Raw genomic sequence first — 26,723 nt, 5'->3', positions numbered from 1 at the left:
TGTGTTACAGACAATAGACAAGCAAACATCAGGCTGGTGACAACGTGGGGCGGGGACGGGCTCCTTTACAGGGTGACCGTGGAGCCCTTCGCCTTCAGAGGACCTGGGAACCCAAAGCGCTACTCGCCGGGTTCGGGCCCGCACGGAGGAGGCGGTGCGTGCGTGCGCGCTCTCGAGGCGGCGGCGGCGCGCGCGCGCGCGCCACCGCGGCCCGCCTCCCGCAGCGGAAGATGCGGCCGAGGAGGCGGCGGCGGCGGCGCGCTCCGGCGGTCTGAAGCGGCGGCAAGCTGCCACGGGCCGGCGGCGCGATGAGCTGGGCGGCCGCCCCCGGCTCGGGGCTGTGAGGGGCTCGGGGCCGGGGGTGGGCGGCGGCGGCGCGGCGGACGGCCCACGCTTCTCCTCGGCGGCGGCGGCGGCGGTGGCTATGCGCAGGACGGCGCGGCCGGGGCCGCCGGGCCGGGGCCGCCTCCCTTGGACCCGCGGCCTGAGGGCCCCGCCGCCGCCGCTGCTGCTCCTGCTCGCGCTGCTGCCGCTGCTGCTCGCACCAGGCGCCGCCGCCGCCCCTGCCCCGAGGCCACCGGCGCTGCCTCCCGCGTCCGCGGGGCCCAGCGTGAGCCTCTACCTGAGCGAGGACGAGGTGCGCCGGCTTATCGGTGAGTGGGGCCGCCTGCGCCGGGGTGGGCAGGTAGGGTCGGGCCCCGGTGCTTCCGGCCGCCGGCGGCCCAGTCCGCGCGACCTGGACCGCGGGCGGGCAGGCCCCAGCGCCCCGGGTCGCCTCTGGGCCCCGGCCTTTGCCTGCCTTGCTGGCCGGGAGGTGTGGTCCCTGCCCGGCCCCCGCCCTGGGCCAGCCTTCCGGCCTCCCCCGCACGCCGCGGAGAGACCCGGGGACCCCTCGGCCCCCGGCGATCTACCCCATTCCAGCCTGCTTACAGCCTCTTTAGCCTTTCGCCTTATTCCCTGGAGGCAGACTCTTCTTCCCTGCCGCTCCAAGTTTCTTTGACCTTTCCTCAGCGTGTCACTCTAGGGCCCTGGATTTTGGATACTCGAAATCCACGTTTTATTTAGGTGAAATCTGCTGTGGTTTTGATGCCCCAGTAGGGGCCACACTACGGTGCTTATACTTTCTGGTTATCTTAGTGTTTTGTTTTGTTTTGTTTTTAAATGAGAGCCAGAGATTGGTTATAAGGGCACTTCATGTTCGTGGCAGTCTCCAAATCTTGGGACCGATAAGCGTATTTTACAATAGTGAATGAATCTCCAGGTAGCCGACCTTTTAGCTTCTTCAGTACCTTTTTGGTTCTTGTCTTGGATATGTTGGAGTTTGGACTGATTCTGAATTTCTGGGCCACTCTTCTACTTAGAATACCTTGTAAGAAAAGGAGAACTTGGCTTTGGGTCAGTTGGTGGTTCTGTGCTACCTAAGTAGCTTTGTCATTGGGGAATTCATTTGAAAAATGTGACTTTGTGGATTCTGGAAATGACCCCTTAGAGGAAGGTATGATAGAAATGGCCCCAAATGGGAAGTCTTTGGTAGTTGCAGATAGCTAGACGTTCACTTTCTTTTGTGTATTATGGGCCAGAAAACCACATTTTTTTCATCTTTATTTCATCTCAGATTTGTGGTGCATCTAAGTGTTTGAGGGGAAAAATTATTCTTTTAAGCATCCATTAGCTGTCATTTTATTCAATTTTTTTTGTTAGAAGACTTTCTTGAGGTCTACTGAAGTCCACTCAGTGTTAAAATGGAACTGCTTTTAAGCAGGCTGTTTAGACATTGTTACATATACGGGTTTGTCCCCTTTAACCAAAGAATGCTGTGTTTTTGTAATGTCCTGCCGTTCTATAATCCTCTTTTTAGTCTAGTGGAATTAGCTGAATTTAACTTAGCTAAGTTAAAACAGCAAATTGGATTAGTACTTGAAACAAGACTAAGGGTTAGGAAAAATAATGAATGCTTATAAATTGACTCATAACCTTAATTTAAAAAATATTAATGTATTATGCATGGTTTTGTAAAGGTTTTTTGGTTAAAAGCGTGTATATAATTTGTGACTTTGTTTACATGTAAGAAACCAATTGAGGTAGGGGACATGGCACAACCAGAGGCTGACATTGATTGAGTGCCTGCCATATACTTCCTCCTACATGTTTTATACACATTATTTCCTCTCATTTTCTTGTGACCCAGTGAGGTGGATATCATTATTCCTCTTTTAGAGATGAGGAAAGTGAGACTTTAATTTGCTCAAGGTCACACATTTAATAATCTTTTTAAAAAAATAATCAAACATAGTGTTGACACAGACCACAACAAGTTTCAAGTTGCAAGTTTCATTGAATGAAATAAAGGTATTTATTTAGAAGTTTGATTATGGCATGGTGGAAAAGAGGTCATTGCTAATTAATACTTGAAATGATGTATTTGTTACCTGATTGATGAGCATCCAGTTTGTGCCCAGGAATGAGCTGTTGGGAAGAGGGGACGGAGGAGTTCCTCACTGATCAACCTTGGTCCACCTCTGGGACAAGGGGAGCCTTCAGCAGTATTTTCTCTAATGCAAACGGAGTTGACCTGTTACAGTAGGTCTCTTGACTCTCCATCCTGCCAGATCCAGGTCCTCTCCTTCCTTCCATCTTCCTCATCTATTCTGACTTTATTTTTTGGCTGCCCCTGTCTGGGGAAGAACAGTTGGGTGGGGCTGAGATGTATACCAGGCATACTGATTTCTCAGAATGCAGTTTCCCACAGGAACTCTTCTGCTTATGGTGTTTAAGACTACTTGAAATACTTTGTACCATGTTTTTGTATCATTATGGGTTAAATGCCTTCTGAAAGCTGACTTGGGAAACTAACCATCGCTTTATAATATTTCTAAGACAATGAACTTGCAATTCCAAGTATGAAACTTATAAATGAAGTTGGTAGTGACATCTTTATAAATTGAACTTATTGTTCTTGACATGAGAATAAGTTGTTTTAATCCAATTCATATATGCACATAGTTAAAAAAAGAAATCAAATAGTGCTAAAAGACCTCAGATGAAAAAACAGCAGTCTTCTGCCTTTGGCCTTTTTATCCTCCAGGCCCTAGTTTCCAGTGGAAGCTACTATCCCAAGCTAGCTCTTTTTTTCCTGTTTTTTTTTACTTTTCGTATTTTGAAATCAATGTAGAATAAGCATTTCACTTCCTAGTATCATAACTGAGCAGTTGCCCTCTTCTCTTGCCCAAAGCCCCCAATATCGTTACATCATTTTTGGTAAAACCAGCAGTCTGTATTTAGATTATTGTGTATATATTTATATTGTAAATTTTTATTATACATTATTATATGTATACATGTACATATACATACACACACACATATATAAAATCACTTGTGAGTTAAATAGTGACCCATGGTTATGTTTTCTTCTCCTGTATGTTATTGTTTTTCCTGGAGCAAATAAGTGACTTATAAACTTTTTGAGTCTTTTCTGTATCTATGGCTGCATTCTCTCATATACTCCAAGAAATATGTTAAATGCCTTTTGATATTTTTTTTCCAGGTAACACATCAAATCATCTGTCACCTTCATTTGGTTTCCTCTTAGCGACTCCCTGCTTCGGAGCCTTCCATCCTCTTCTTCCAATCTGGACAGTAGGATTATTTTTCCTGCACATTCTGTACCCTTCTCTCCTGTCTTGGAGCCTCAGTTCCCTGGATCTTCTGTCTTCCTTTTTCTTTGTTTGCTTCATTTTGCTAAAGTATATCCTCAGTAGCTTACTGAGAAGCGTTGCATGGGAGGTAAATAATTTGAAGCCTTACATGTCTGAAGGTGTCTATCCTATCCTCATGCTTAATAGGTGATTTGGCTGAATTTAGAATATTAGAAAAAATATATATATTTTCACGATTTTTTGTGGCATTATTACAGTTTTCTGGCTTTAAGGGTTTCTGATGAAAAATCCAAAATCATTCTGATTCCTTTTTTTCCTTGTTTTTTTTTTTTTTGGTTGTTGTTGTTTGTTTGTTTTCTGTTTTTTGAGCTTAGGGTCTTTGTCTTTAAAAAAATTCTGTAATTTTATCAGCTTCTGTGTGTGTCCTTCCTTCTGTTTGTGGTCCCTCTAGTCTTAGTGAGCCCTTTCAATCTAGAGACTCATATCCTTCCGTTTTCAAAAATGTCTGTTACTTCTGATAATTTCCTACCCATCACTTTTTTTTGTTTGTTTCTGAGATATCTACTGGTTTGGTTATTGAATCTTCTGGAACTGATCTTCAGATACTCAACATATGTTGCCTCTTATTTATATCTCTATGTTTGGAGGTGGGAAGAGGGGGAAATTTTCTCAATTTTGTCTTCCAAGCTCTTTTATTTTTAAAATTTTAATGATGATTTTAAATTTTAGAACTTTTTGTTCTCTGTTTCCATTTCCATTTCATTCTATTCTAATTTTATGGATGTATTATCTTCACTTATCTTTGAGGCATGTGTTTGTTGTTTTTAATTTTTTCTGTATGTTTAACATTTTTAAAATATTTCTTCTGCTTCCTCCAATGTGCCTGTTCATTTCAGAGTTCTTTTTCTGTTCATTTAGATAGTATCTGTTGATCCTTGGCTGTCTATAATTAAGAGTGAGATGCTGAAAAGTTGATTAGGGGAGGGCAAGCTTGTGGGTGGGTAGGTGGGTGGTCTACTGGCCTCCCTTGGAATGTGGGTGAACGTTTCATTGGGAGCCCCCCACGCACACACATATCAGCACCTTCACATCTTCTTTGGGACTGGTCAGTGTCTGCAGAGAAGACACCTGCAGTCTCCTGCCTCTGGTGTGCTTGGTGGTACACCAGCCTCTGTGGTTCAGTTTCTTCAGAAAAACTTCGGGTCTCTTGCTGGACCTGGGGGCCCAACTGCTTTGAATGCCCCTCATCAGAGGCTCCCCCTTTGACAGGCCAGCCTTTGATGGCCCTTGTTGCGTCCAGGGCTGAGTCCCTCCAGAGGTCCTGCGAGGCAGTGACCACTCCTTCAACTGCTCCCCATCTTGCAAAAGTTTGTTGAAATACATGTTGCGTTGTCTTCTTTCCCTTTCTGTGTTTGTGGTTTAATGTCTGTGACTTCATTACTGTCATTTTAGAGGAGTCCTAGGAGGATGGGGGTAAAGGCAAGTGGTCATTCTACAATGTGTAAGTGGTTGGGCTTTGACTGTTGAAGAGCTGGTGATGTGTAGTTTTTTGGTACTAACAGTATTAGGAAGAGTAGTGGTGGTGGTCACAGAAGTAAATGGTTGACACTTGAATTTAGAGTGCGGCTGACTGTGGCAATCTTTTGCCTGTGTCAGGTACAAAGGTAATCCCTGTTTTGGGTGTGTATTGTTACTTCCATAATATAGATGAGGAAACAGATCTGCAGGAAGTATGTAACTAGCTCATTCCTTGGGTAGTAGGGCATGCAGTCTTGATGGAAGTCGATCGGTATAGAGACTCCAAAAGCCTCAGAAGCTTTATGTGGCATCCCTGTGTCCCCAGGCCCTGCTTAGGCTGCAGGGTAGGCATCCATTTCTCCATTTTACCGGTGAAGACTGATCTGGGGCCCTTTGGGCAGTGAGTCGAGGGCCAGGTCTTGACTCAGTCTGGACTCCGTATTGCCTCTTTGTCGGCTCTGGAGGAGCTGTGATTGACCAAAAGGCTTGAGGAGTAGAATCGGCAAGCCTGTTGCTACATGTGCTCATTTGTGGTCTTGAGTGTTACCTGCGTTCTCTCCTGTTCTCTCTCTGCTTGATGATTCTAATAGCTGAGCTCCCTGCAAGTCCAGAGCCGCTGAAATCGGTCTGTGGCTGGGGCGGTACTAGGGGTGTAGGAACAAAATGCTGATGGGTGGGGGGTATGATATAAACTGCTCATGGCGGCGGTGATGGTGGTGATAGGGAATCTGTAGGGGTCAGGGAGACTTCTGAGAATAGACTCCGCCTCACACCAATTAGGACTTCACTTTGGATAACTTGCCTCTCCGTTAAAATAAATATCCTCTGAGAGAGTTAAGCGTTGTTCACATCTTTTTAAAAATCAGTTCAATACTAGTTGAGATCATTGCTCCCCAAATCAGTCCAGTAAAAATTTTTGAAGCCCAACCAAGTACCATATATTGTGGTAGAAAATGGCAATTCAAAATTACTGAATTCCTTTTCTTGAAGAACTCAGAATTTCGTAGGGGAGACTAACAGTTGTATCTACAACTATAACACTGAGATAAGAGTTATACTGCTGATTGATATACGTTGTTGTGGGAATGATTACTTTTGCCTGTAGAAGGAGGGGGAGTGGAGAGGCTTAGGGGCTTTCAGGAATGTGTTCCAGGAAAGGAGACACTGGAGCCTCATCTTGAAGGATGAACTTGAAAGACAGAAAAGAGGAGCATTTCACGTCAGGCAGAGAAAATAGCGCGAACAAAGCCCTAGCTGTATGGAAGCAGATGTGTGTGGATTGAAGGGGTAGGCCAAGGTGAGAAAATTTGGCAAAACCAGGGAGTGGCAGAATATAAAGCTGGGAGGTAGGTTGAAATTGGGTTAGGAATTTGAAGTTTATTTTATAGGTAAGGAGGAGCTGTTTAACTTAGGAAAGGAGAGTATACAGATAGGACTGGGTTCTCGAAAAGACAGCTTCGGCCCCAGTGAAAAGGGTGGCTTGAAGACTGAAAGGCTGGCTCTGGGAAATGGGACAGAGTCAGCCTTGTGCTGGTAAGAGGAATCAACTAGGGCAGTTGAGGGGGGTGGGATGGATTTGTGAGGAATCTTCTGGGAGTTTGGAGAAGACTTAGCAGAGGGCACCTCAGGGCTAAAGAAGAGGGAGGAGTCACAGAGGAATCGGAGTTTCAGATTTGGGCCGCTGAACTGAAGGACTCTTTTTGGGAAATGGTCGAGGAAAAAGAAAGATGAGATGAGCCACGTGTTCCTCTCCTCCCAGCGCCTCTCTTCCTCTTCAACCTCAGGCCAAGTGTTTGGGGGAGGGCAGTGAGGGTGTCCTCTCTGCTGCTGTCTGGCCTATCCTGCCACTGCCCAGACTTTGAGGGGGTGGGTGCTGGTGGAGGTGGTTAGCACCTTGCAGCACACTCAGTCCTGGGCCTTCGGGTAGGGCTGGTGGCATTGATGCAGCATGAATTTGAATCCATGTGTTCTTCACTGGGAGAGCAAGACTGAGACATTGTGCAATTGTGGGTTTTGAGGGGTTTTTTTTCCTTCTTCATGCTACGCGTGTGGGAGAACTCTGTCCAGTTATGGATAACCTGTCCCCTATGAGTCATATCCTGAGTTGACTAGTCAGTTCTGAAGGTGCTGCCTGAATCACTGTTTGGATTTTAAGGATCATTTTAGAAATAAATGAAACATGTGGGTATTTTTTTGAGCATCACACATTGAGAAGTTCCACAGCATTACTTTTGGGGTTTTAACACAGTTATGCCAGTGTTCTGAAAACACTTGCCAGCTATACATACTAAAACAAAACAAAACAAAACTTGACATGAAGTAGAGCCATTAGCTACTCTGAAATTATATTATGCTTAAAAGTGTGCTTTTTTGTGTTACTGTCGAGGTACATCAAGTACAGTGTTTTCTAATCAAGATGTTATTAAACAGCTTTCATTTATGTAGGACCTCTAGAAATGTGGTGTGCCAAAACAAATGTGTGTATTGCTGAATTAAGTAATAAACACTTATTAATTGATTCTTCTTAACTGTGCCCAGCAAGTGACAGTGCTGAGTGGTAGAATATTTCTGAAAAGTAATTTAATAGGTCCCATTCTTGTTCATAAGACAAGATATGTTGTGTCTTGCTCATAAATAAGGAACATGTTCTTATATAAATGTCTTGCTCTGTGTCAACTATTTCACATATTTTCTTTTATTTTATCAACCACTGGAAATAGAGGGCATTGGCGTTTTTCTATAGATAAAGCTGAGGCTCTGGGAACTTACAGAGTTTGCTGGAGGTCACAGAGGTGTCCAGGGCTATATGACTCTACAGTGCATGCCTTCTCTACTCGGCTACCTCTGAAGGTGAACAGTGCAGTCTGTATCCGACCAGATCAGCTGAGGGGCTTAAACAAAGTACAGATTCCTATACCTACTCTGAGCAATTTGTTTAAGAGATCTGAGATGGGGCCCAGCCAGTGAGGTTTGTGAATGGCACGTTGCATGAATTGTAAGATGTACGGCTTTTTCACATTTGAACATCTCTGAAATTGGAACCATTTCACAATCAGTGGTGAATCATCAGTTAATTGACAGCTTTTTTTCTTTCTTAGTGGCACAAAAAATAATGGGGCATTTTAGATTAAATGAAATACAGTATTGTAACAAGGTGATTTTTTAAAAATAAATTTATTTATTTATTTTTGGCCACGTTGGGTCTTCGTTGCTGCGTGCGGGCTTTCTCTAGTTGTGGCGAGCGGAGGCTACTCTTCATTATGGTGCACAGGCTTCTCATTGCGGTGGCTTCTCTTGTTGCAGAGCACGGGCTCTAGGTGCATGGGCTTCAGTAGTTGTGGCACGCGGGCTCAGTAGTTGTGGCTCGCGTGCTCTAGAGAGCAGGCTCAGTAGTTGTGGCGCACGGGCTTAGTTGCTCCACGGCATGTGGGATCTTCCCGGCCCAGGGCTCAAACCTGTGTCCCCTGCATTGGCAGGAGGGTTCTTAACCACTGCGCCCCCAGGGAAGTCCCAAGAAGGTGATGCTGTGAAGGAGACAGACATAATTTGCCACCTTTCCTTTTTTTTGGGTACCTGTCACAACTTTCTTTCAGAGTTGTAAAATTCGCTGATGGTAAATTATTTACTTGTGGTAATGGCTGTGTAGTAATGTCCTTGCAGGGTAGGCAGATGATGGCAGTGAGATATTACCATTAGGTTTTAGAACAATGGCAACTCACTTTTCAGCTAGGAAGTTGCTGGCAAGAGAAATATCAGGGGTTCTCAACCTTATTTTGTGAAAGCCTTAGGGCCTTTTCCTAGACAAGGGTGTGGATCCCACACGTTAAGTTTTGCACACTGTGATGGGGGTTCTCAGACTTTGGGGACCTTACAGGGCCCCCTGATGAAAGCTTATGGGTACATCTGAATCCCTCAAAAGCTGGTTCTGGAAGGGGGCATCTATTAACACTCTGTATTTCATCCTAGGATTCTTTGACCTCCTACGTGATTTTCTTTCCTTCTAGTTTTATTGAGATTTAATTGACATAAAGCACTGTGTAAGTTTAAGGTGTCCGGCATGATGATTTGACTTACACACATCATGAAATAATTAACCACAGTAGGTTTAGTGAACACCATCATCTCATATAGATAAAATATTAAAGAGAAAAAAATTTTCATTCCTTGTGATGAGAACTCTTAGATTTCCTCTCTTAACAGTGTTCATATATAACATACAGCAGTGTTAATTATCTTTATCATGTACATTATATCCCTAGTTATACTTATTTATCTTATAACTGGAAGTTTGTACTTTTTGATTACCTTCATCCAACTCCCCCTGCCGCCTGAATTAAAAACAAATTTGCGTACATTAAGGTTTATTCTGTTGTAGTTATATGGGTTTTGACAAATGCATCCAGTATAGTATCATATAGAATAATTTTGCAGCCCTAATAAGTCATCTGTGAAGGGGGGCATTTATATTTATTAATACCTTTCCTTATATTTTAAATAAGTTTGCTTTTAAAAACGTATTTATTATGTAAAATTTCAAACATTCAAAAGTAGACAGAATAGTATAATGAACCTCTATGTATCCATCATCCTGCTTCAGCAATTATCAGCTCATGGCCAGTTTTGTTTGGTCTATTACCTCTCCACTCCCCAGTCTGCTCCCTGGTCCTACTCCCCCTCATCTTCTGCTTGGATTATTTTGAAGCAAACTCAGACATAAAATATTGTAAAAAATCTTTTGGTATGTATCTCTAAAAGATAGGAATTCTTTAAAATTTTGTAATAACTATTATCACACCTAAGAAATTAACAGTAATTCATAAATACCAAATATCTAGGCTTAGATCTTCCTGATTTCTAAATGAATGCTTATGTAGAGACTCTTGTCTGCCACCTGTTTCTTCCCTGTCCCTGCTCCCCACCATACCACCGTTTAGTTCCTTTGGTGCCAAGCTTTTCTCACCCTAGGGTCTGCATTCGATGGTTGCTCTGCCTTATGTACTTTTCCTAGATCTTTACATGGCTGGAGCCTTCTAGATCTTAGCTTAATGTTACTTCCTCAGAGAGCCTTGCCTTCCTAGGGTTGACCCTCAGTGCCACTCTGTTCTGTCACCCTGTTTTCTTTTCTTTTTTTTTTAATTAATTAATTTGTGGCTACATTGGTCTTCGTTGTTGCGTGCGGCCTTTCTCTAGTTGCGGCGAGCAGGGGCTACTCTTCATTGTGGTGCGCGGGCTACTCTTCGTTGCGGTGCGCAACCTGCTCACTGAGGTGGCTTCTCTTGTTGCAGAGCACGGGCTGTAGGCACACGGGCTTCAGTAGTTGTGGCACACAGGCTTAGTAGTTGTGGCTTGTGGGCTCTAGAGAGCAGGCTCAGTAGTTGTGGCGCATGGGCTTAGTTGCTGCGTGGCATGTGAGATCTTCCCGGACCAGGCCTTGAACCCGTGTCCCCTGCATTGGCAGGCGGATTCTTAACCACTGTGCCACCAGGGAAGCCCCCACCCTGTTTTCTTTTAAGTACCTGATACTTTTGTTGTTCCCATCTCCCTCTGTAGGAAGGCTAATTCTGTTTGAGTAGAGACCTTTTATATTGTTCCACTCTGTATGCCCAACACCTAAATCAGTACCTGGCATATAGTAGGATATTCAGTAAAAGTTCCGTGAATGAATAAATGAATGAATCATATTTTCTTTTTGTTCTTTTGGATTCACTGTCTTGTGCCTTACTGGGGTCATCATTCTCTTGATCATTTCCCATTGCCCGCTAAGTTATTATCCAAAAGGGGATTGGATTGAACTTATGGATGTAAGTTTAAATAAATTAGTTTTAATAGCTTATTTCCTTTGAAGTTGCCTAATTTTCCCAAGTCTCTGTCCCCTGAACACCTCCGGATAAGGTGCCCCCCATCTTGGCTTCCATAGCTCTATACCATGTACAAACACATCTGTATCACTGTACCCATCATGTTCTATAGTTTCCCTACTGCATTAGGGCTACCTCATGGCCTGGCACGTAGCTGTCTCTCAGCAGACTGCTGGTCCACACTACAGTTGAAGGATATGAAATATTCAAGAGAGATTCTGGCGAAGTAATTAAAAGCTGGAAAACAGAATTTCTCATCGTTTCTTCCGAAATGCTAACCTGCTGTTAATCCTAGCCGGTGTATTTTTTCATCTCGTACATTGTGGTCTTCACGTCTAGAAATCTGATTTGGGTCTTTTTATATCTTCCATGTCTCCGCTTCACTTTTTGTGCGGCACTGTTACAATAGTTGTTTTAATGTCTGCTGACTCTAACATCTGCCAGTTCTGGGTTGGTTTCAGTTGATCTGTCATCTATCTGTCTATCTACTTATTTTGCTTTTTTACATGCCTGGTAGTTTTTGACTAGATGGTGGCAGACATTATGAATTTTACCCTGTTGGGTGCTGGATATTTTTGTATTCCTGTAATTATTCTTACATTTTGTTCTGGGACTCAGTTAAGTTACTTGGAAGCAGTTTGATCTTTTCAGGTCTTGCTTTTAAGACTTGTTAGATAAGACAGGAGCAGTGCTCAGTGTAGGTCCACTTATTCCCCACTACTGAGTCAAGACCCTTCCGTGTACTTTCTCCACTGACCTGTGACTCACGAGGTTTTCCAGTCTGGCTGGTGGGAATAGGTGATATTCCAAAATGTATGAAGTGCTATGCACTGTTAACCTTTTATTTTTTCTCTGCCCTTGTGTAGCTTCCTTATGCATGATCAGTACTCAGCTGAAGGCTCGAGGGGCAACCCTCTGCAGATCTTGGAAATTCTCTCTCTGTGTAGCTCTCTGTTCCCTGTTACTTTGTCCTACGTACTGTAGCTGTCTTTGTCTTTCTGAGCTCTCATATATTTTGTCTGTTTTTTGATTATTTCAGATGAGAGGGTTAATCTTGTCCTGTTATTCTATCTTGTCCAGAAGTGGAAATGGCCAAGGATTATCTTTTTGATTGTTTGCATCTTTTCTAAAGTTGTTTAACTCCTTAGATTATTTGTTTAAGGAGAGAATTTAGTCTAATTTCAAGAAAAAGCTCTAAGGTTGTATAGCTACGCATGCATGCACATGTGCACAAATGTGGGTTTATAGTAGATAACATGGTGTGGGAAAATACTGGATTTGGAATCTGCATATTTGAGTTTTAAGTCCATCTCCTCCTTCTGTTATATGTGGGTAGGCAAGTAATTAATGTTTCTGAGTGTTGGTTTCCTCATGTATGAGATGTATAACAGGGTGTCTGTTATCATATTGCCATAATGTATATGAAAATGCTACATAATCCTCAAAATAATTTATTTTAGTTATTGGTGGGGGATTTTTATGTTTTTGGATAAAAACTCAAATCATAGAATGTTAGAAAGAGAGGTCACTTAGACATCACCTGGTTGATTGCCTTGGGTAGCAACATTTATCACTCGCTGAGCAATTACTTATTGAATGTACACTAGGCCTTATTTTAGGGGTTTGACATGTTTTGGTGAGTAAAGCGGATATAGATCCCTGGTCTCATGGCACTAACTTGTAGCAGAGAGCTAAGTGACTTGCCTTAGAAAAGAATTCAGGTAGCTTTGGAACTGGACTCCAAGTAGCACTTGGAGTTGCTGGGAGGGAGGAACGATGTTTGTGAGTTCTCCATTGTGCTTTGAGCCCCTGGCCATAATAGCCAACTCTAAGTTACTAATGGCCTCCACGGCTGACTGAGAGTGTGTGCTCCTATTAGGAGTTGGCTCTGAAAGAAATTGAATGGTGGTTATGTCAAACTGTGAGTAAATTACTCCGTCTCTACACTAGAGCTGTACTTGCAATGCATATGCATGAGCTTGGTGAGATCATTTTTTTCTTTAAATAGTGCAGGAACCAATGATAAATTAGTTTCCAGAGTATCATTTTACCAGATGCTAGAACATTCTCACGCTATGGCAGGGCATGCTTCATATTTTATGTTATAGTGCTAGAGATTATGGGTTATGCTTTTGTTACTTACTATTCTTACATAGGAATTGGGGAGCATCTTTAACATCTCTGCAGTTGTGGTACAAATCACATCTTTGGGGGAATTCTTTTATGGATTTTTTTTTTTAAGATGACAGCTATACAAGTTGGATGTGAAATCTTGTTCCCTGATCCTGTGTTTTAGTGTCAGCCCTCTTGATAATTTCGTATCCATCTGCTGTAGTATTTTCAGAGGGGGAAGGTGACGGTATTATTTGAGTCATCCATTTGAAATCAAAAGTGACAATACTCGTGAAGAGAAAAAAAAGTGACCACAGTCTCCCTTTGATTCCACACAACTTCTCTCAAAGGTCACATCATCACAGGTACTAGGGAGGCAAACCTGAGCACAGCATTTGTGATGGAGAGCTTTGGGTTTCCATTTTCAGGGATCACTGAATTACAGTCGAAGTTAGGTACTGAAATGGAAGATACGGGAGGGGAGATGCTTGGTACTGGAACAGTTGTATCCTGGAGCCTGATCTGTTAAAGCAGTGGCAACTAATAGCCATTCCAGTGGATTGTTTTAAGTGAGCTGTTGATTTTGATCACACATCATGTACTCTTCCTAAAGTGGCAGAGTGAGGAGAGGTGCTCAGTGATTGCAGATGCTGGCTTCTCCTTGAGAGGATCAGGAGGTTCCCTTCCTTGACGCTGACCCCCTAGCCACTTCTTAGGGACCAAAGGATGGACCTCTTGCCTTTCCTTGGAAGAGGCCAGTTTTAGGCGTGGGACGAGGAGGCAGCCTGTAGGAAGGGGGTGGAGGGAAGGGGCATGTTTACTTTGTCTTCCATTGTTGATGTCTTCTTTCTCTTAAAAGCTCACTTTAGTTCTTTTTATACTCTCTGTGTGTACATGTGTACTCTCAGCCCACTTCTATCCAGACACTTAATGGTCGCAGGAGAAATGTAGGAGGAAAATCTGAATGGGCAGAGATCACATGAAACATCTCATTTAATCTACAAGAATATCGTTTAAACAGCTATGGGGATTGAAGATTTACGTGCTTTTTCATTTTTAATTATGCAGATAGGATGCCCCTTTCCTGTAGTCTAACATTTGTAAATTCCCTTCTTATGATGTAGTTAAATATTAGGTCTCAGCTAATTTTCTAGGTATAATTTGACTATAGCTAGGTTTATGAGATTTTGATGGACAAATTGTTACTTTATTATATTTATTTCAGTTTGTTTCCATAAACCAGGAAAATTTGAAGTAAGATCTCTGTATTTATTTGATTTCAGCATTGATTAAAATACAGAGTATTTCGTGGTTTCATACATAGTAAGTGATTTTGGCTTTTTTCCTCTGGCTTGTATACCACACTGTCCTCAGAACCTAGAAGATTCTTTTGACTAAATAAATTTTTAACTTAAGCTTTGACTAGCATTTGGAAACCATTGATGATATCATAGAATAATAGAGTTCTGGCTGACATTTGGAAACCATGGATGATATCACAGAATAATAGAATTTGGGGGCTGAGGAGGGACTTTAGCTTTATCTGGTTTAACTCCCTTGTTTCATAGTTGAGAAAATTGATGCCTGGAGAAGGTGGTTAAATAATTGATTGCTAAGGGTCACTCAGCTGCTCATTAGCAAAAACTCTGCTTTAGTTCTGTTTCTACAACATCACTTTTGTTTTTCTACCTTAACTGATTCCTGATGTTTTCTTTAAAACATCATCTCCCTTAAAATCTATCTTTGATGTAGTTGATTTTTATCTACAGCCAGCCATTCATGCATCTAACATTTGAGTACCTACAAATAACCTAAGACCCCAGCCTTGCTTGTGAGGTGTGCAAGGTAGTGGGGAAGACAGACATGTGAACAGCTCCTGGAATGTATTTTGTTATGTGCTGTAAGGTGGCTCTTTTTTAAAGGGAGGTGGTTTGGTCATTGACACTAATCGACCATTGTTGTGGCCTTAGGAATCCAATAGTTAACTTTTAAAATCGTTTAGAATAATTTTTAAACTATTGTGTTATTTGAACTTGAGCTACACAGGCCAGGTCATGTAGAACACAGGCCTTGAACTAAGCTTGAGCTTTTTTTAATATTGTTTAGGGGAAAATGAATATTCCTTGATGGATGTGGAGAGTTTTGCAGAAATAACTTTGGATTTTCAGCTTGGAATTTGGGTTGTTTAAAAATAACTTGTGAACAAATGTCATATTTTCTAACAATAGAGTAACATTCCTACTTTGCTGGAATTGGCAGTGAGAAATTTAAGTCTGATTATTATAGGCGAAGAACTGAAATGTTGTTCATCTTAGGTTCGAAGAGAAAAGCTCTATACATTCTAATAACAAAATGCTACCTCTTCAATCCAGGGCTGTTCGCCCTTGTTCCTGCCCGCCTTCCCGCAGAGCCCCTTTCCACCTCCCACCCACTCTGGTTCGCCAGCTCTGTCCTCTGTCCTGCTGGTCCTTTCAGTTTTATCTTGTAGGGCTCCAGTTTTGTTTGGAGGTCTCCTCTGACTGTTTCATGGTGCTGCTTTATCTCTTCAGCTTAACTGAAACCTGCTTTCTTCCTGTGAGTGGTATTTTCCTCATAATACTTTCTAGTCACTGGAAGTCAGTTTTAGTACACTCCCTCCCCATTTATGGGGCAGGGGTCAGCTTTTTTTCTTTTCTTTTTTAAAAATAATAATTTACTGGGTGAAATTCACATGACATAAAATTAACCATTGTAAAGTGAACAAATTATTCAGTGACATTTAGTATATATACCATGTTGTGCGACCACCAACCCTGTCTAGTTCCAAAACATTTCCATTGCTCCAGAGTAAAACTCACCCGTTAAGCAGTTTTTTCCTCACCTCCCTCTTCCCCCAGCCTCTGGCAACCACCAATTTGTGTTCTATTTCTGTGGATTTATCTATCCTGGATATTTTATATAAGTGGACTAATACAATATGAGACCTTTTCTATCTGGCTTCTTTTATTTAGCATAATGTTTTGGGGGTTCATTCACATTGTAGCATGTATCAATACTTCACTCCTTTCTGTGACTGAATAGTATTCCATTTCTATGTATATACCACAGTTTGTTTCTTCATTCATCTGTTGACGGACATTTAGGCTGTTTTCACATCTTTACTATTGTGAATAATGCTGCTATGAACATGTGTGTTAAGTACTTGAGTACCTGTTTTCAGTTTTGGATATATACCTAGGAGTGGAATTGTGGTTCATGTGGTAATTCCATGTTTAACTTTTTGAGGAACCACCAAACTTTTTTACAGTGGCTGAGCCGTTTTGCAGTCCCACCAGCAATGTACAGAAGTTCCAATTTTTCCATGTCCTTGCTAACACTTGCTGTTTTCTGTTTGTTTGGTTTTTTTTTAGTTAATGCTATCCTAGTGAGTATAAAGTTTCACGTCATTGTGGTTTTGATTTGTATTTCCCTAATGACTGCTGGTGTTCATGTGTTTGTTGGCTATTTGTGTGTCTTCTTTGGAGAAATGTCTTTTCAGGTCCCTTGCCCATTTTTAAATAGTCTTTTTGTTGTTGAGTTGTAAGACTTCTTTATATATTGTGGATACTAGACCCTTGTCAAATACATATCTTGCAATATTTTCCTCCATTTTCTAGGTTGTCTTCACCTTGATAATGACTTTCAATGCGCAGTTTTTTTAATTTTTTAACATCTTTATTGGAGTATAATTGCTTTACAATGGTGTGTTAGTTTCTGCTTTATAACAAAGTGAATCATCTATACATATACATATATCCCCACCTCTCTTCCCTCTTGCATCTCCCTCCCTCCCACCCTCCCTATCCCACCCCTCTAGGTGGTCACAAAGCACCGAGCTGATCTCCCTGTGCTATGTGGCTGCTTCCCAGTAGCTATCGGTTTTACATTTGGTAGTGTATATATGTCCATGCCACTCTCTCACTTTGTCCCAGCTTACCCTTCCCCCTCCCCATGTCCTCAAGTCCATTCTCTAGTAGGTCTGCGTCTTTATTCCTGTCCAGCCCCTAGGTTCTTCATGACCATTTTCTTTTTTTTTTTTTAAGATTCCATATATACGTTTTAGCATGTGGTATTTGTTTTTTTCTTTCTAACTTACTTCACTCTGTATGACAGACTCTAGGTCCATCCACCTCACTACAAATAACTCAGTTTCGTTTCTTTTTATGGCTGAGTAATATTCCATTGTATATATGTGCCACATGTTCTTTATCCATTCATCTGTCGATGGATACTGAGGTTGCTTCCATGTCCTGGCTATTGTAAATAGAGCTGCAGTGAACATTTTGGTACATGACTCTTTTTGAATTATGGTTTTCTCAGGGTATATGCCCAGTAGTGGGATTGCTGGGGCATATGGTAGTTCTATTTTTAGTTTTTTAAGGAACCTCTATACTGTTCTCCATAGTGGCTATATCAATTTACATTCCCACCAACAGTGCAAGAGGGTTCCCTTTTCTCCATACCCTCTTCAGCATTTATTGTTTGTAGATTTTTTGATGATGGCCATTCTGACTGGTGTGAGATGATACCTCATTGTAGATTTGAATTTCTCTAATGATTAGTGATGTTGAGCATCCTTTCATGTGTTTGTTGGCAGTCTGTATATCTTCTTTGGAGAAATGTCTATTTAGGTCTTCTGCCCATTTTTGGATTGGGTTATTTCCTTTTTTTTGATATTGAGCAGCATGAGCTGCTTGTAAATTTTGGAGATTAATCCTTTGTCAGTTGCTTTGTTTACAAATATTTTCTCCCATTCTGAAGGTTGTCTTTTCGTCTTGTTTATGTTTTCCTTTGCTGTGCAAAAGCTTTTAAGTTTCATTAGGTCCCATTTGTTTATTTTTGTTTTTATTTCCATTTCTCTAGGAGGTGGGTCAAAAAGGATCTTGCTGTGATTTATGTCACAGAGTGTTCTTCCTATGCTTGCCTTTACGAGTTTTATAGTGTCTGGCCTTACTTAGGTCTTTAATCCATTTTGAGTTTATTTTTGTGTATGGTGTTAGGGAGTGTTCTAATTTTATGAAGTCCAGTTTATCTAGTTTTCTTCTGTTGCTCTTGCTTTTAGTGATATGTCGAAGGATCCACTGCTAAATCCAAGGTCATGAAAATTTATCCCTATGTTTTCTTCTAAGAGTTTTATAGTTTTAGGTCTTATATTTATGTTGTTGATATATATATATATATATATATATATATATATATATATTTTTTTTTTTTTTTTTTTTTTTTTTTTTTTTTTTTTGGCGGTACGCGGGCCTCTCACTGTTGTGGCCTCTCCCGTTGTGGAGCACAGGCTCCGGATGCGCAGGCTCAGTGACCATGACTCATGGGCCCAGCTGCTCCACAGCATGTGGGATCTTCCCGGACCGGGGCACGAACCCATGTCCCCTGCATCGGCAGGTGGACTCTCAACCACTGCGCCACCAGGGAAGCCCTGTTGATATATTTTGAATTAGTTTTTGTATATGGTGTGAGGTAGGGGTCTAATTTTCATTCTTTTTGCATGTGGATATCCAGTTGTCCCAGCACCATTTGTTGAAGAGGCTGTTCTTTCCCCATTAAGTGGTCTTGGCGCTCTTGTCAGAAATCAGTTGGCTGGGGACTTGCCTGGTGGTCCAGTGGTTAAGACTCCACGCTCCCAATGCAGGGGTTCAATCCCTGGTCAGGGAACTAGATCCTTCATGCCGCAACTAAGAGTCCGCATGCTGCAACTAAAAAAAAAAAAAAAAAAAAAAAAATCCCACACGGCTCAACTAGAGATGCCGCAACTAAAGATCCCACACGTGGCAACGAAGATCCTGTGTGCCACAAGTAAAACCCAGCACAGCCAAATAAAAAAATAAATAAATAATTTAAAAAATCAATTGGCTAGGAATATATAGGCTTATTTCTGCACTGTCAGTTCTGTTTCATCAATTTAGCTATCACTATTCCAGTACCACACTGTTTTGGTTTCTGTGGCTTTGTGGTAAGTTTTGAAATTGGAAAGTGTGACTCAACTATGTTCTTTTTCAAGACCGTTTTGGCTATTGGAGGCCACTTACAATTCCATATTAATTTGAGAATCTGCCTTTCCATTTCTGCAAAAAAAGGGGTTAGAATTTTGATAGGGATTGCACTGATATATCCCTTCGGGTAGTATTTCGACCTTAACAGTAGTAATAGTGAGTCTTCCAATCCATGAAGATGGGATGTCTTTCCATTTATTTAGGTCTTCCTTAACTTTAGCAATGTTTTGTAGTTTTCAGTGGATAAACCTTTTATCTCCTTGTTTAAATTTATTGTTAGGTATTTTATTCTTTTGGGTGCTATTATAAATGGAGTTGTTTTCTTAATTTCCTTTTTGGATTGTTTATTAAGGGACCAGCTTTTATCATGCATTATATCCTTTCTTTCTTACTTTGATTTTTGATTGTTTTGCCCCAGGACAGTGATTCAGCATCCTTGTCTCTTTTGATATCATTGAGGTTTATTGATACTTGTATGACCTTTGACCCATTAGGGTTGTTGCAGCCACTCAGTTGCAAGATGATCTTCAGTGACTATACCCTGACTTGCTTTCATTATTTCCCTCCCTTTATCCCAAAGGATATTAAAATCTACTGTGATTTTTTTTTTTTTTTTTTTTTTTGCGGTACACGGGCCTCACACTGTTGTGGCCTCTCCCGCTGCGGAGCACAGGCTCAGCAGCTGTGGCTCACGGGTCCAGCCGCTCTGCGGCATGTGGGATCTTCCCGGACCAGGGCACGAACCCGTGGCCCTTGCATCGGCAGGCGGACTCTCAACCACTGCGCCACCAGGGAAACCCCTGTGATTTATTATTATTATTTTTTCTCAGCTGTTACTCCTTTGACCATGCTGGTGTCCCGGTTCTCAGGTCTCTTTTCTAAATAAGGCACTCATTGAAATGGCCACTTTGGACTTGGTCCTTTTCTCAGCCCTCGGAACTTCCTTGTTCTGATCAGGACACCCCAGCCTACTTTCTCAGTCACTCCCTTCTACTAGAACCAGGCTCTGTTTCCTGGTCTCGTAAAGAGTTACCCTTTTCTTGTCTTGTGCCCAGCTGGCTCAATAAAGCATCACTGAATAAACTGTTTCCCTCATTGCCTCTCTAACCATTCCTCACTGCCCACTTCTCCTCTGCGGAGCCTACCACACCACTCCCAGACAATGATAAGCCTTGCTGTCTGCTACCCCTGCTTTGAGATTGCATTTAATTGTTATTGTCATATTTGAAACACTAATAATTAGAAGCAATTAGAAAGAAGTAGATTATCTAGATTCTGTCTTCATTGTCTTTCACTTTTACTTAAAAATTGTTTTGAGCGTGATGGGGAAGGAAAGAAAAAAGATTACGTTCAGAAATAAATGTATGATAGTCTCTACAGATTTCATCTTTTTCTGAAAATCAATTTGTTTAAAATTCTTTTTATTTTATTAATTTTATTTCCTGATTATCAGAGTAAAAACATACTGATAGGCCATTTGGAAAGTGTACAGGACCATAAAGAAGAAGAAAAGTATATATTATTTAACCGTGCATTGGCAGTCTTTGGTAAATATCTTTCCAGTATTTTTTCCATGTTCTCATTTTTCTGTATGTAGTTGAAATCTTAGAACATAGGTAACTCTTTGATATAGATGGTGCTTCACAATCTATAATGTTATGTTTTCCCTCACTCTCTGTCTTCTTACCTGTGGTCAGATTATGGCTTATACATTTTCTACTTTATGAAACTGACTGTGCTTTTCATTATAGCAGATCACTTTTTCTAAATCTCTTATTGATGCTTTGAAAGAATTGAATTTCCTTTAGAGTATGGTCGTGGTGTATCTGTATGTCCACTCAGCCATATTAATTATGGATGGAGATACACATATCAACATGCTAAGATCAGTCATAGACTGATAGTTTTGTACCATGGTTATACTTAACATTGGGTTCTCTTCATATTTCTATTATTTTGGGAAGATTGTACTTACATTGGGTTCTCTTTGCATTTCTAATATTTGGGGAATTTTTTGGACTCCTTACATTTCATTTAGAGTTATATTCATGATGATTATACTTGAATTATTATGTATTATGTAAACCTCAGTGTAAAATGATTACCTCACGTTAGAAATAAAAGCGTTATTAACCTTTCAGTATGTTTTGGAGTAACTTTTTTGGGGAAGGATACATAATCGGTGTATTTTTTGAGAATCTGTTGTCTTCACGTATGATGAGAATTTGTCTGGGAATGTAATTCTTGGCCCGCTTCTGATTTCCCTGAAACCTATAGCTTTATTGCCTTCCCTGTCATCTTCAGGATTTCCCATGTTATCCTTATTCAGACAGTGAGCATGGGTAGTCCAGATATTTTCTTCTCATTTCAGCCCCATTGTCACTGTTGCATGGTGAGGCTCTTTCTGAGCTTTGAACTTTTCACTATGAGCTTTTCAGTTCATAGTGCTTTGCCAAATTTTACCTTTTGGTTGGGTATTTTAAGGGAAAGTTGAAGGAAAGTGTTTTAGTCATTAGTAAATTATTATTACTAGTGTTAATCTTGATATATCAAAGATATTATCTTTACCAATGTGATTTTTTAAAATTGAATTTTGTTTGAGGGCTTTCTCTCTAGCTTTTACTGGCCTTCATGGATTATTCTGGGCAGTAATTGGGTCTTTGTTTAGTGAGTTGCTGTAGCTGTATGCATATTTCTTTAAACATGTTTTTGAAAACTAACTTTTATTTTTCCCAGTTTAACTTAACTTTCATAAGAAATTTAAGGAAAAGAATAAAAGCATAACCCATATCCACCATTTATAATCAGTCACTGTTCATATTTTTTGGTATTTCCTTTCTTTTTTGAGAAATGGAACACACACATTGTGCATATACATGTACAGTTTTTTTTTTTAATGCAGGTCCTCTTTTTTTAACCTTTTTATAAATTGAAGTATAGTTAATATACAATGTTGTGTTGGTTTCAGGTGTATAGCAAACTGATTCAGTTATATATATAACTGAATATATATTCTGAATGTATATATATTCTTTTTTAGATTCTTTTTCCATTATAGGTTATTACAAGATATTGAATGTAGTTTGCTGTGCTATACAATAGGTCCTTGTTGTTTATTTATCTTATTATATATAGTAGTGTATATGTGTTAATCCCAAATTCTTAATTTATCTCCACCCTCCATCCCCTTTGGTAACCATAAGTTTGTTTTCTATGTCTGAGAGTCTCTTTCTGTTTTGTAAATAAGTTCATTTGTATCACATATAAGTGATATCATATGATATTTATCTTTGTCTGGCTTACTTCACTTAGTATGATAATCTCTGGGTCCATCCATGTTGCTGCAAATGGCATTATTTCATTCTTTTTCATGGCTGGGTAATATTCCATTGTATATATGTACCACATCTTCTGTATCCACTCCTCTGTTGATGAACACTTAGGTTGCTTCCGTGTCTTGGCTGTTGTAAATAGTGCTGCAGTGAACACTGAGGGTGCGTATACATGTACATTTAACTTTAATTCACCAGACATTTACTGAACACCTATTTTATGCAAGGGAACTACTCTAGATGCCAGACATTATTAAAATTTTGCCGTATATAGTTTGTACCTTGCCTGTTCTTATTGAATGTAACATTCTAAGCAAAACTCAATCCATTAACATTTATTGGTAACAGTCCTGTTTATGGCTTCATAGTCTTTTTCAGTGTTTTTTTAGTCATTAAAACCTGCCTTCAAAGGGGAAGCTCAATATGTCACATGGATGAACAGGAGAGATTTGACTGAAGGGGTATAATGGCTTAGAGTAAATTGTTGAAAACTGTTGTTCTCTGTTATGGATATATTATAGTTTATTGATTACTGCTCTATTGCTGGTAGTTTATATTGTTACTTTTCTTCAATTTTAAGTTTTATTTGGATTAATATCTTTATACATAAACATTTGGATCTATATTTGGTTTCCTTAGGATGAATTTTTCGAATTGGACTTAGTGGGTCAGAGTATAAATATTTATAAAACATTGATATATGTTCACAAATTGCTTGCTTGCCACCCTGCCTAACATTCAGTATTGTATTTAAAGAACATAAGCATTTCTGTTACGACATCAAATACATTCAAAAAAACAAAACAAAACCTTTAAGGTTTCCAAGTCACTGAAAATAACAGGACTTACAGGAAGAATAAGGTTAAGGGCAAACCATTCAAGACCTCTGCAGTTTTCAAACCAATTACTAACAAAAGCATAATTGATACCTTATGAGATAACTTGGACAGCCTGGTCAAATCACTTAGGGTGGCTGAGGCTGCTTCAGAGGAGAGTTAACGATGTTAAAACATAATAGGGTGGAAATCGCTGGCTTGCATGTTCTTGAGATAGTGCAGATGAGAGCAACTTTCTAAGCCATTGGGGCTGCCATAGAGTTGGACACAAGAGAAAGTACAGCTTCCTAGGTCCAGGAACCATGCAGAGGCTGGTGGTGGTCCTCTGAGGAGAGAGCCCTGCGTGCAGGTGCTTATTTTTAGTTTTCTTAAAATAGGGCTGAGAGGGCTCCTGCCTGGCGGTAGCTGAGTTGAGTGAGGGTCTTTTCCTTTTCCACTGAAAGTTATAATTCTTTACCTGCTATTCCAGTTCCCCTTGCCTGGGAAAATTCAAATGTAAACTGACACAATTTCTGTGTTGTACTGGTATTGTTATTTACTAACCACTTATAAGCTAATTGGTGTTCAGGAACCTGTCTTATGACAGAACAGACTGTATTTGCTAATTTGATAGGTGAAAATTTGAACCTAAATTTAATGGCTTCTTTGAAGAAATTCAAACCCTTCCAAACTAGGAATAACTACCCGAGTTAATAAAGAATGGCTATTTCAAAATAAATGCTTTCAAAATCTAGTCAGGAAACAGCAACTCTGTTTAACGGTTGTATTACAGTTTCAATACCTCAATCTAGGGTAGTGAATTTAAAATTTTCAGTTTATTTTGGTGGTCATTAAGATATGGATCACAGGGCTCCAGACTGTCAACAGCTTATGTATATTACTTTATTTGTTGAGCATAGAAGTCATGGTTTTGCAGTGACTCATTTGTGGGAATGACTTCATTCAGGATTATGCAGCATTCAGTTATAGCACCAGAGAAGACAAGGAGTAGGGGTGTCAAGTCAAGTTCAAGATTGGCTGTTTTCAGGGTAGGGTATGCATGTCTTGATATAGGCTGTGGAAGAAAGTTGAGGGTACTGGTAAGAAAGTAATTGCAGTAATTGGCGTTGAGGCCAGTAAGAAGAAACTAAGGAAATAATTGCTGTAATCAAATGGGAGAAACAAGAGGACTATGGACACTGGCGGTATTATGAGCCCACAGAACAGCTGTTGTAACAATAAAGGGAAGGAGCTCAGGAGCTACTAACTATTGAGACAATTACAGTTTAAGATTTTGGAGGTACAGCAATTTATATGTTGTCACTGTCCGTAGAAATGGGTTGCTTTGGTATGGATGAAGGTTGTTGGAGTGGAGGAATAAAAGGATCATTGAAGTTGGGTTGAGAGTGGGTTGGTCTCAGGTACATTGGGAGTCTGTCATAATAAGTCACAGGAAAAGGGTGTGTAGAAATTTCATAAACTGGTTCCAGAATCCTCAATGAATGAGGAAGCTAAGGTACTGGGAAGGAGCTTTATGTGGAGTTGGATTTACGCAACTCCTAGATGTTCCTGACACTTTGAACTGTGTCTGGAAAATTTAAATATTTACACATCGGTGTTATTACCAGTAATAACCTTATAACTGTTATTTATTAGGAACAGAATTCTTCCTTTCCCTGTGAATGATGTTTGAAATTTAAATTTGGAAGTTGTTGATCACTTAAGATTAATTCTTTTTTTCTGAAACTTTTTATCTTGGTGATAGTAACATTCGATGGTATGTAAGCTTTTTGAGACTGGAAAAGAGAGGTAAAAACTTGTTGACTCTTCTGTTCCCTCTTAAAAAAAATTTAGGTAAACTTTACATACAATGAAACGTGCAGATACAGTTGGTCAAGTTTTGAAAAATGCATACACCTATGTAACCACCACCCCCGTTAGATGCAGAACATTTCCATCACCCCAGGCGGTTCCCTTTGTAATCAGTTCAGCCATCTCCCTCCCAACCCCCTCCCAAGCAACCACACTAATCTGATTTCTGTCACCACAGATTAATTTTGCCTGCTCTAGAACGTTATATAAATGGAATTATATAGGATGTACTCTGTGTACAGCTTCTTTGACTCATTGTCTCTGAGATTCATCCCTTTTGTTACAGAGTCTCAACAGTTTATTTTCATTGCTGAGTAGTATTCCATTGTATGAATATACTCAATTGGTTATTCATTCATCTGCTGATGGACATTTGTGTTGTTTCCAGTTTTGGCTATTCTGAATAAAAGTGTTATCAGTGTTCACATACGAGTTTTTTTGTGGGATCATATGTTTTCATTTCTTTTGGATAATTACCTAGGAGTGGAATTACTGGGTCTGAGTAGGCATATGCTTAACTTTATAAGAAACTGCCTGTTTTCCAAAGTAGTTGAACATTTTTACCTTCCCAGCAATGTATGAGAGTTGCAGTTGCTCCACATCCTTGCCAACATTTAGTCATTCTTGTGAGTGGAAATGGTATCTCATTGTGGTTTTAATTTGTATTTCGCTGATAACTAATAATGTTTAGCACCTTTTCATATGCTCATTGTCTATTTACATATCTTTTCTTACAAAATGTATGTTCACATCTTTTGCCTATTTTATTTAATTGGGTTGTCTTTTATTTTTGGTCCATAAGAGATCTTTATTCTAGAAACAAGTCCTTTTAGGTGTATGAGTTGTGAATATTTTCTCCCAGTTTGTGACTTGAATTTCATTTTCTTAATATCTTTTAAGGAGCAGAAGTTTTTAATTTTAATGATGACCAATTCATCAGTTTTTTCTCTTTGGGTTCGTGGTTTATGTGGCCAGTCCAAGAAATGTTTGCTTAACCCAGGTTGTGAAGATAATCATTTTCTTCTAGAAGCTTTATAGGTTTAGTCTTTACATTTAGGTCTGTAATCAATCTCAGGTCAGGTTTTGTGTAATATGTAAGATAGGGCTCAAAAATTTTTCCCCCATACCTTTATCCATTTGATTTAGCATCACTTTAATTGAATGGCCATTGTGCCTTTGTTGAAATTCCATTGACCCTTGTGGGTTTAGTTTTGGATTCTGTTTTGTTCCATTGATATATCTATCCTTATACCAATACCACACTGTCTTGATTACTCTAGTTCTTCATCCTGTTGTGAAATAGGATGATAACTGGAATCCTTACATTACCTATGAGGTAGTCTGAGTCTTCCAACGTTGTCTTTTTCTTTTCTTTTCTTCAAGATTATTTTGGCATTTAAATTTCATTTTAAAGTTAATTTGTTTCTTCAGAAAATCTGTTAGGATTTTGATTAGGATTACTTTAAAGCTATAGATCAATTTAAGAAACAACCTCTTAACAGTGCTGAGGCTTATCTAAGAGAATGGTATCTCT

The 26,723-nt window shown here is 40.1% G+C and overlaps 1 protein-coding gene across 1 annotated transcript in view; it reads left to right on the top strand.

Annotated features, from left to right (window-relative positions):
- The first annotated feature begins 248 nt into the window (after positions 1-248).
- Positions 249-26,723, top strand: part of RYK (receptor like tyrosine kinase) — a 90,233-nt gene continuing 63,758 nt past the window's right edge. The window contains exon 1 of the mRNA XM_082624175.1: positions 249-653. Coding sequence (XP_082480301.1) covers positions 425-653 — 229 coding nt within the window. The 5' untranslated portion in view covers positions 249-424. The remainder of the gene's footprint in view (positions 654-26,723) is intronic.

This window comes from Mesoplodon mirus, assembly GCF_964341445.2.
Source record: "Mesoplodon mirus genome assembly, chromosome: 6".
Classification (NCBI taxonomy): Eukaryota; Metazoa; Chordata; class Mammalia; order Artiodactyla; family Ziphiidae; genus Mesoplodon; species Mesoplodon mirus.
The sequence above is the reverse complement of the archived record's forward strand: the minus strand, read 5'-3'. Positions and strand labels throughout refer to the sequence as shown.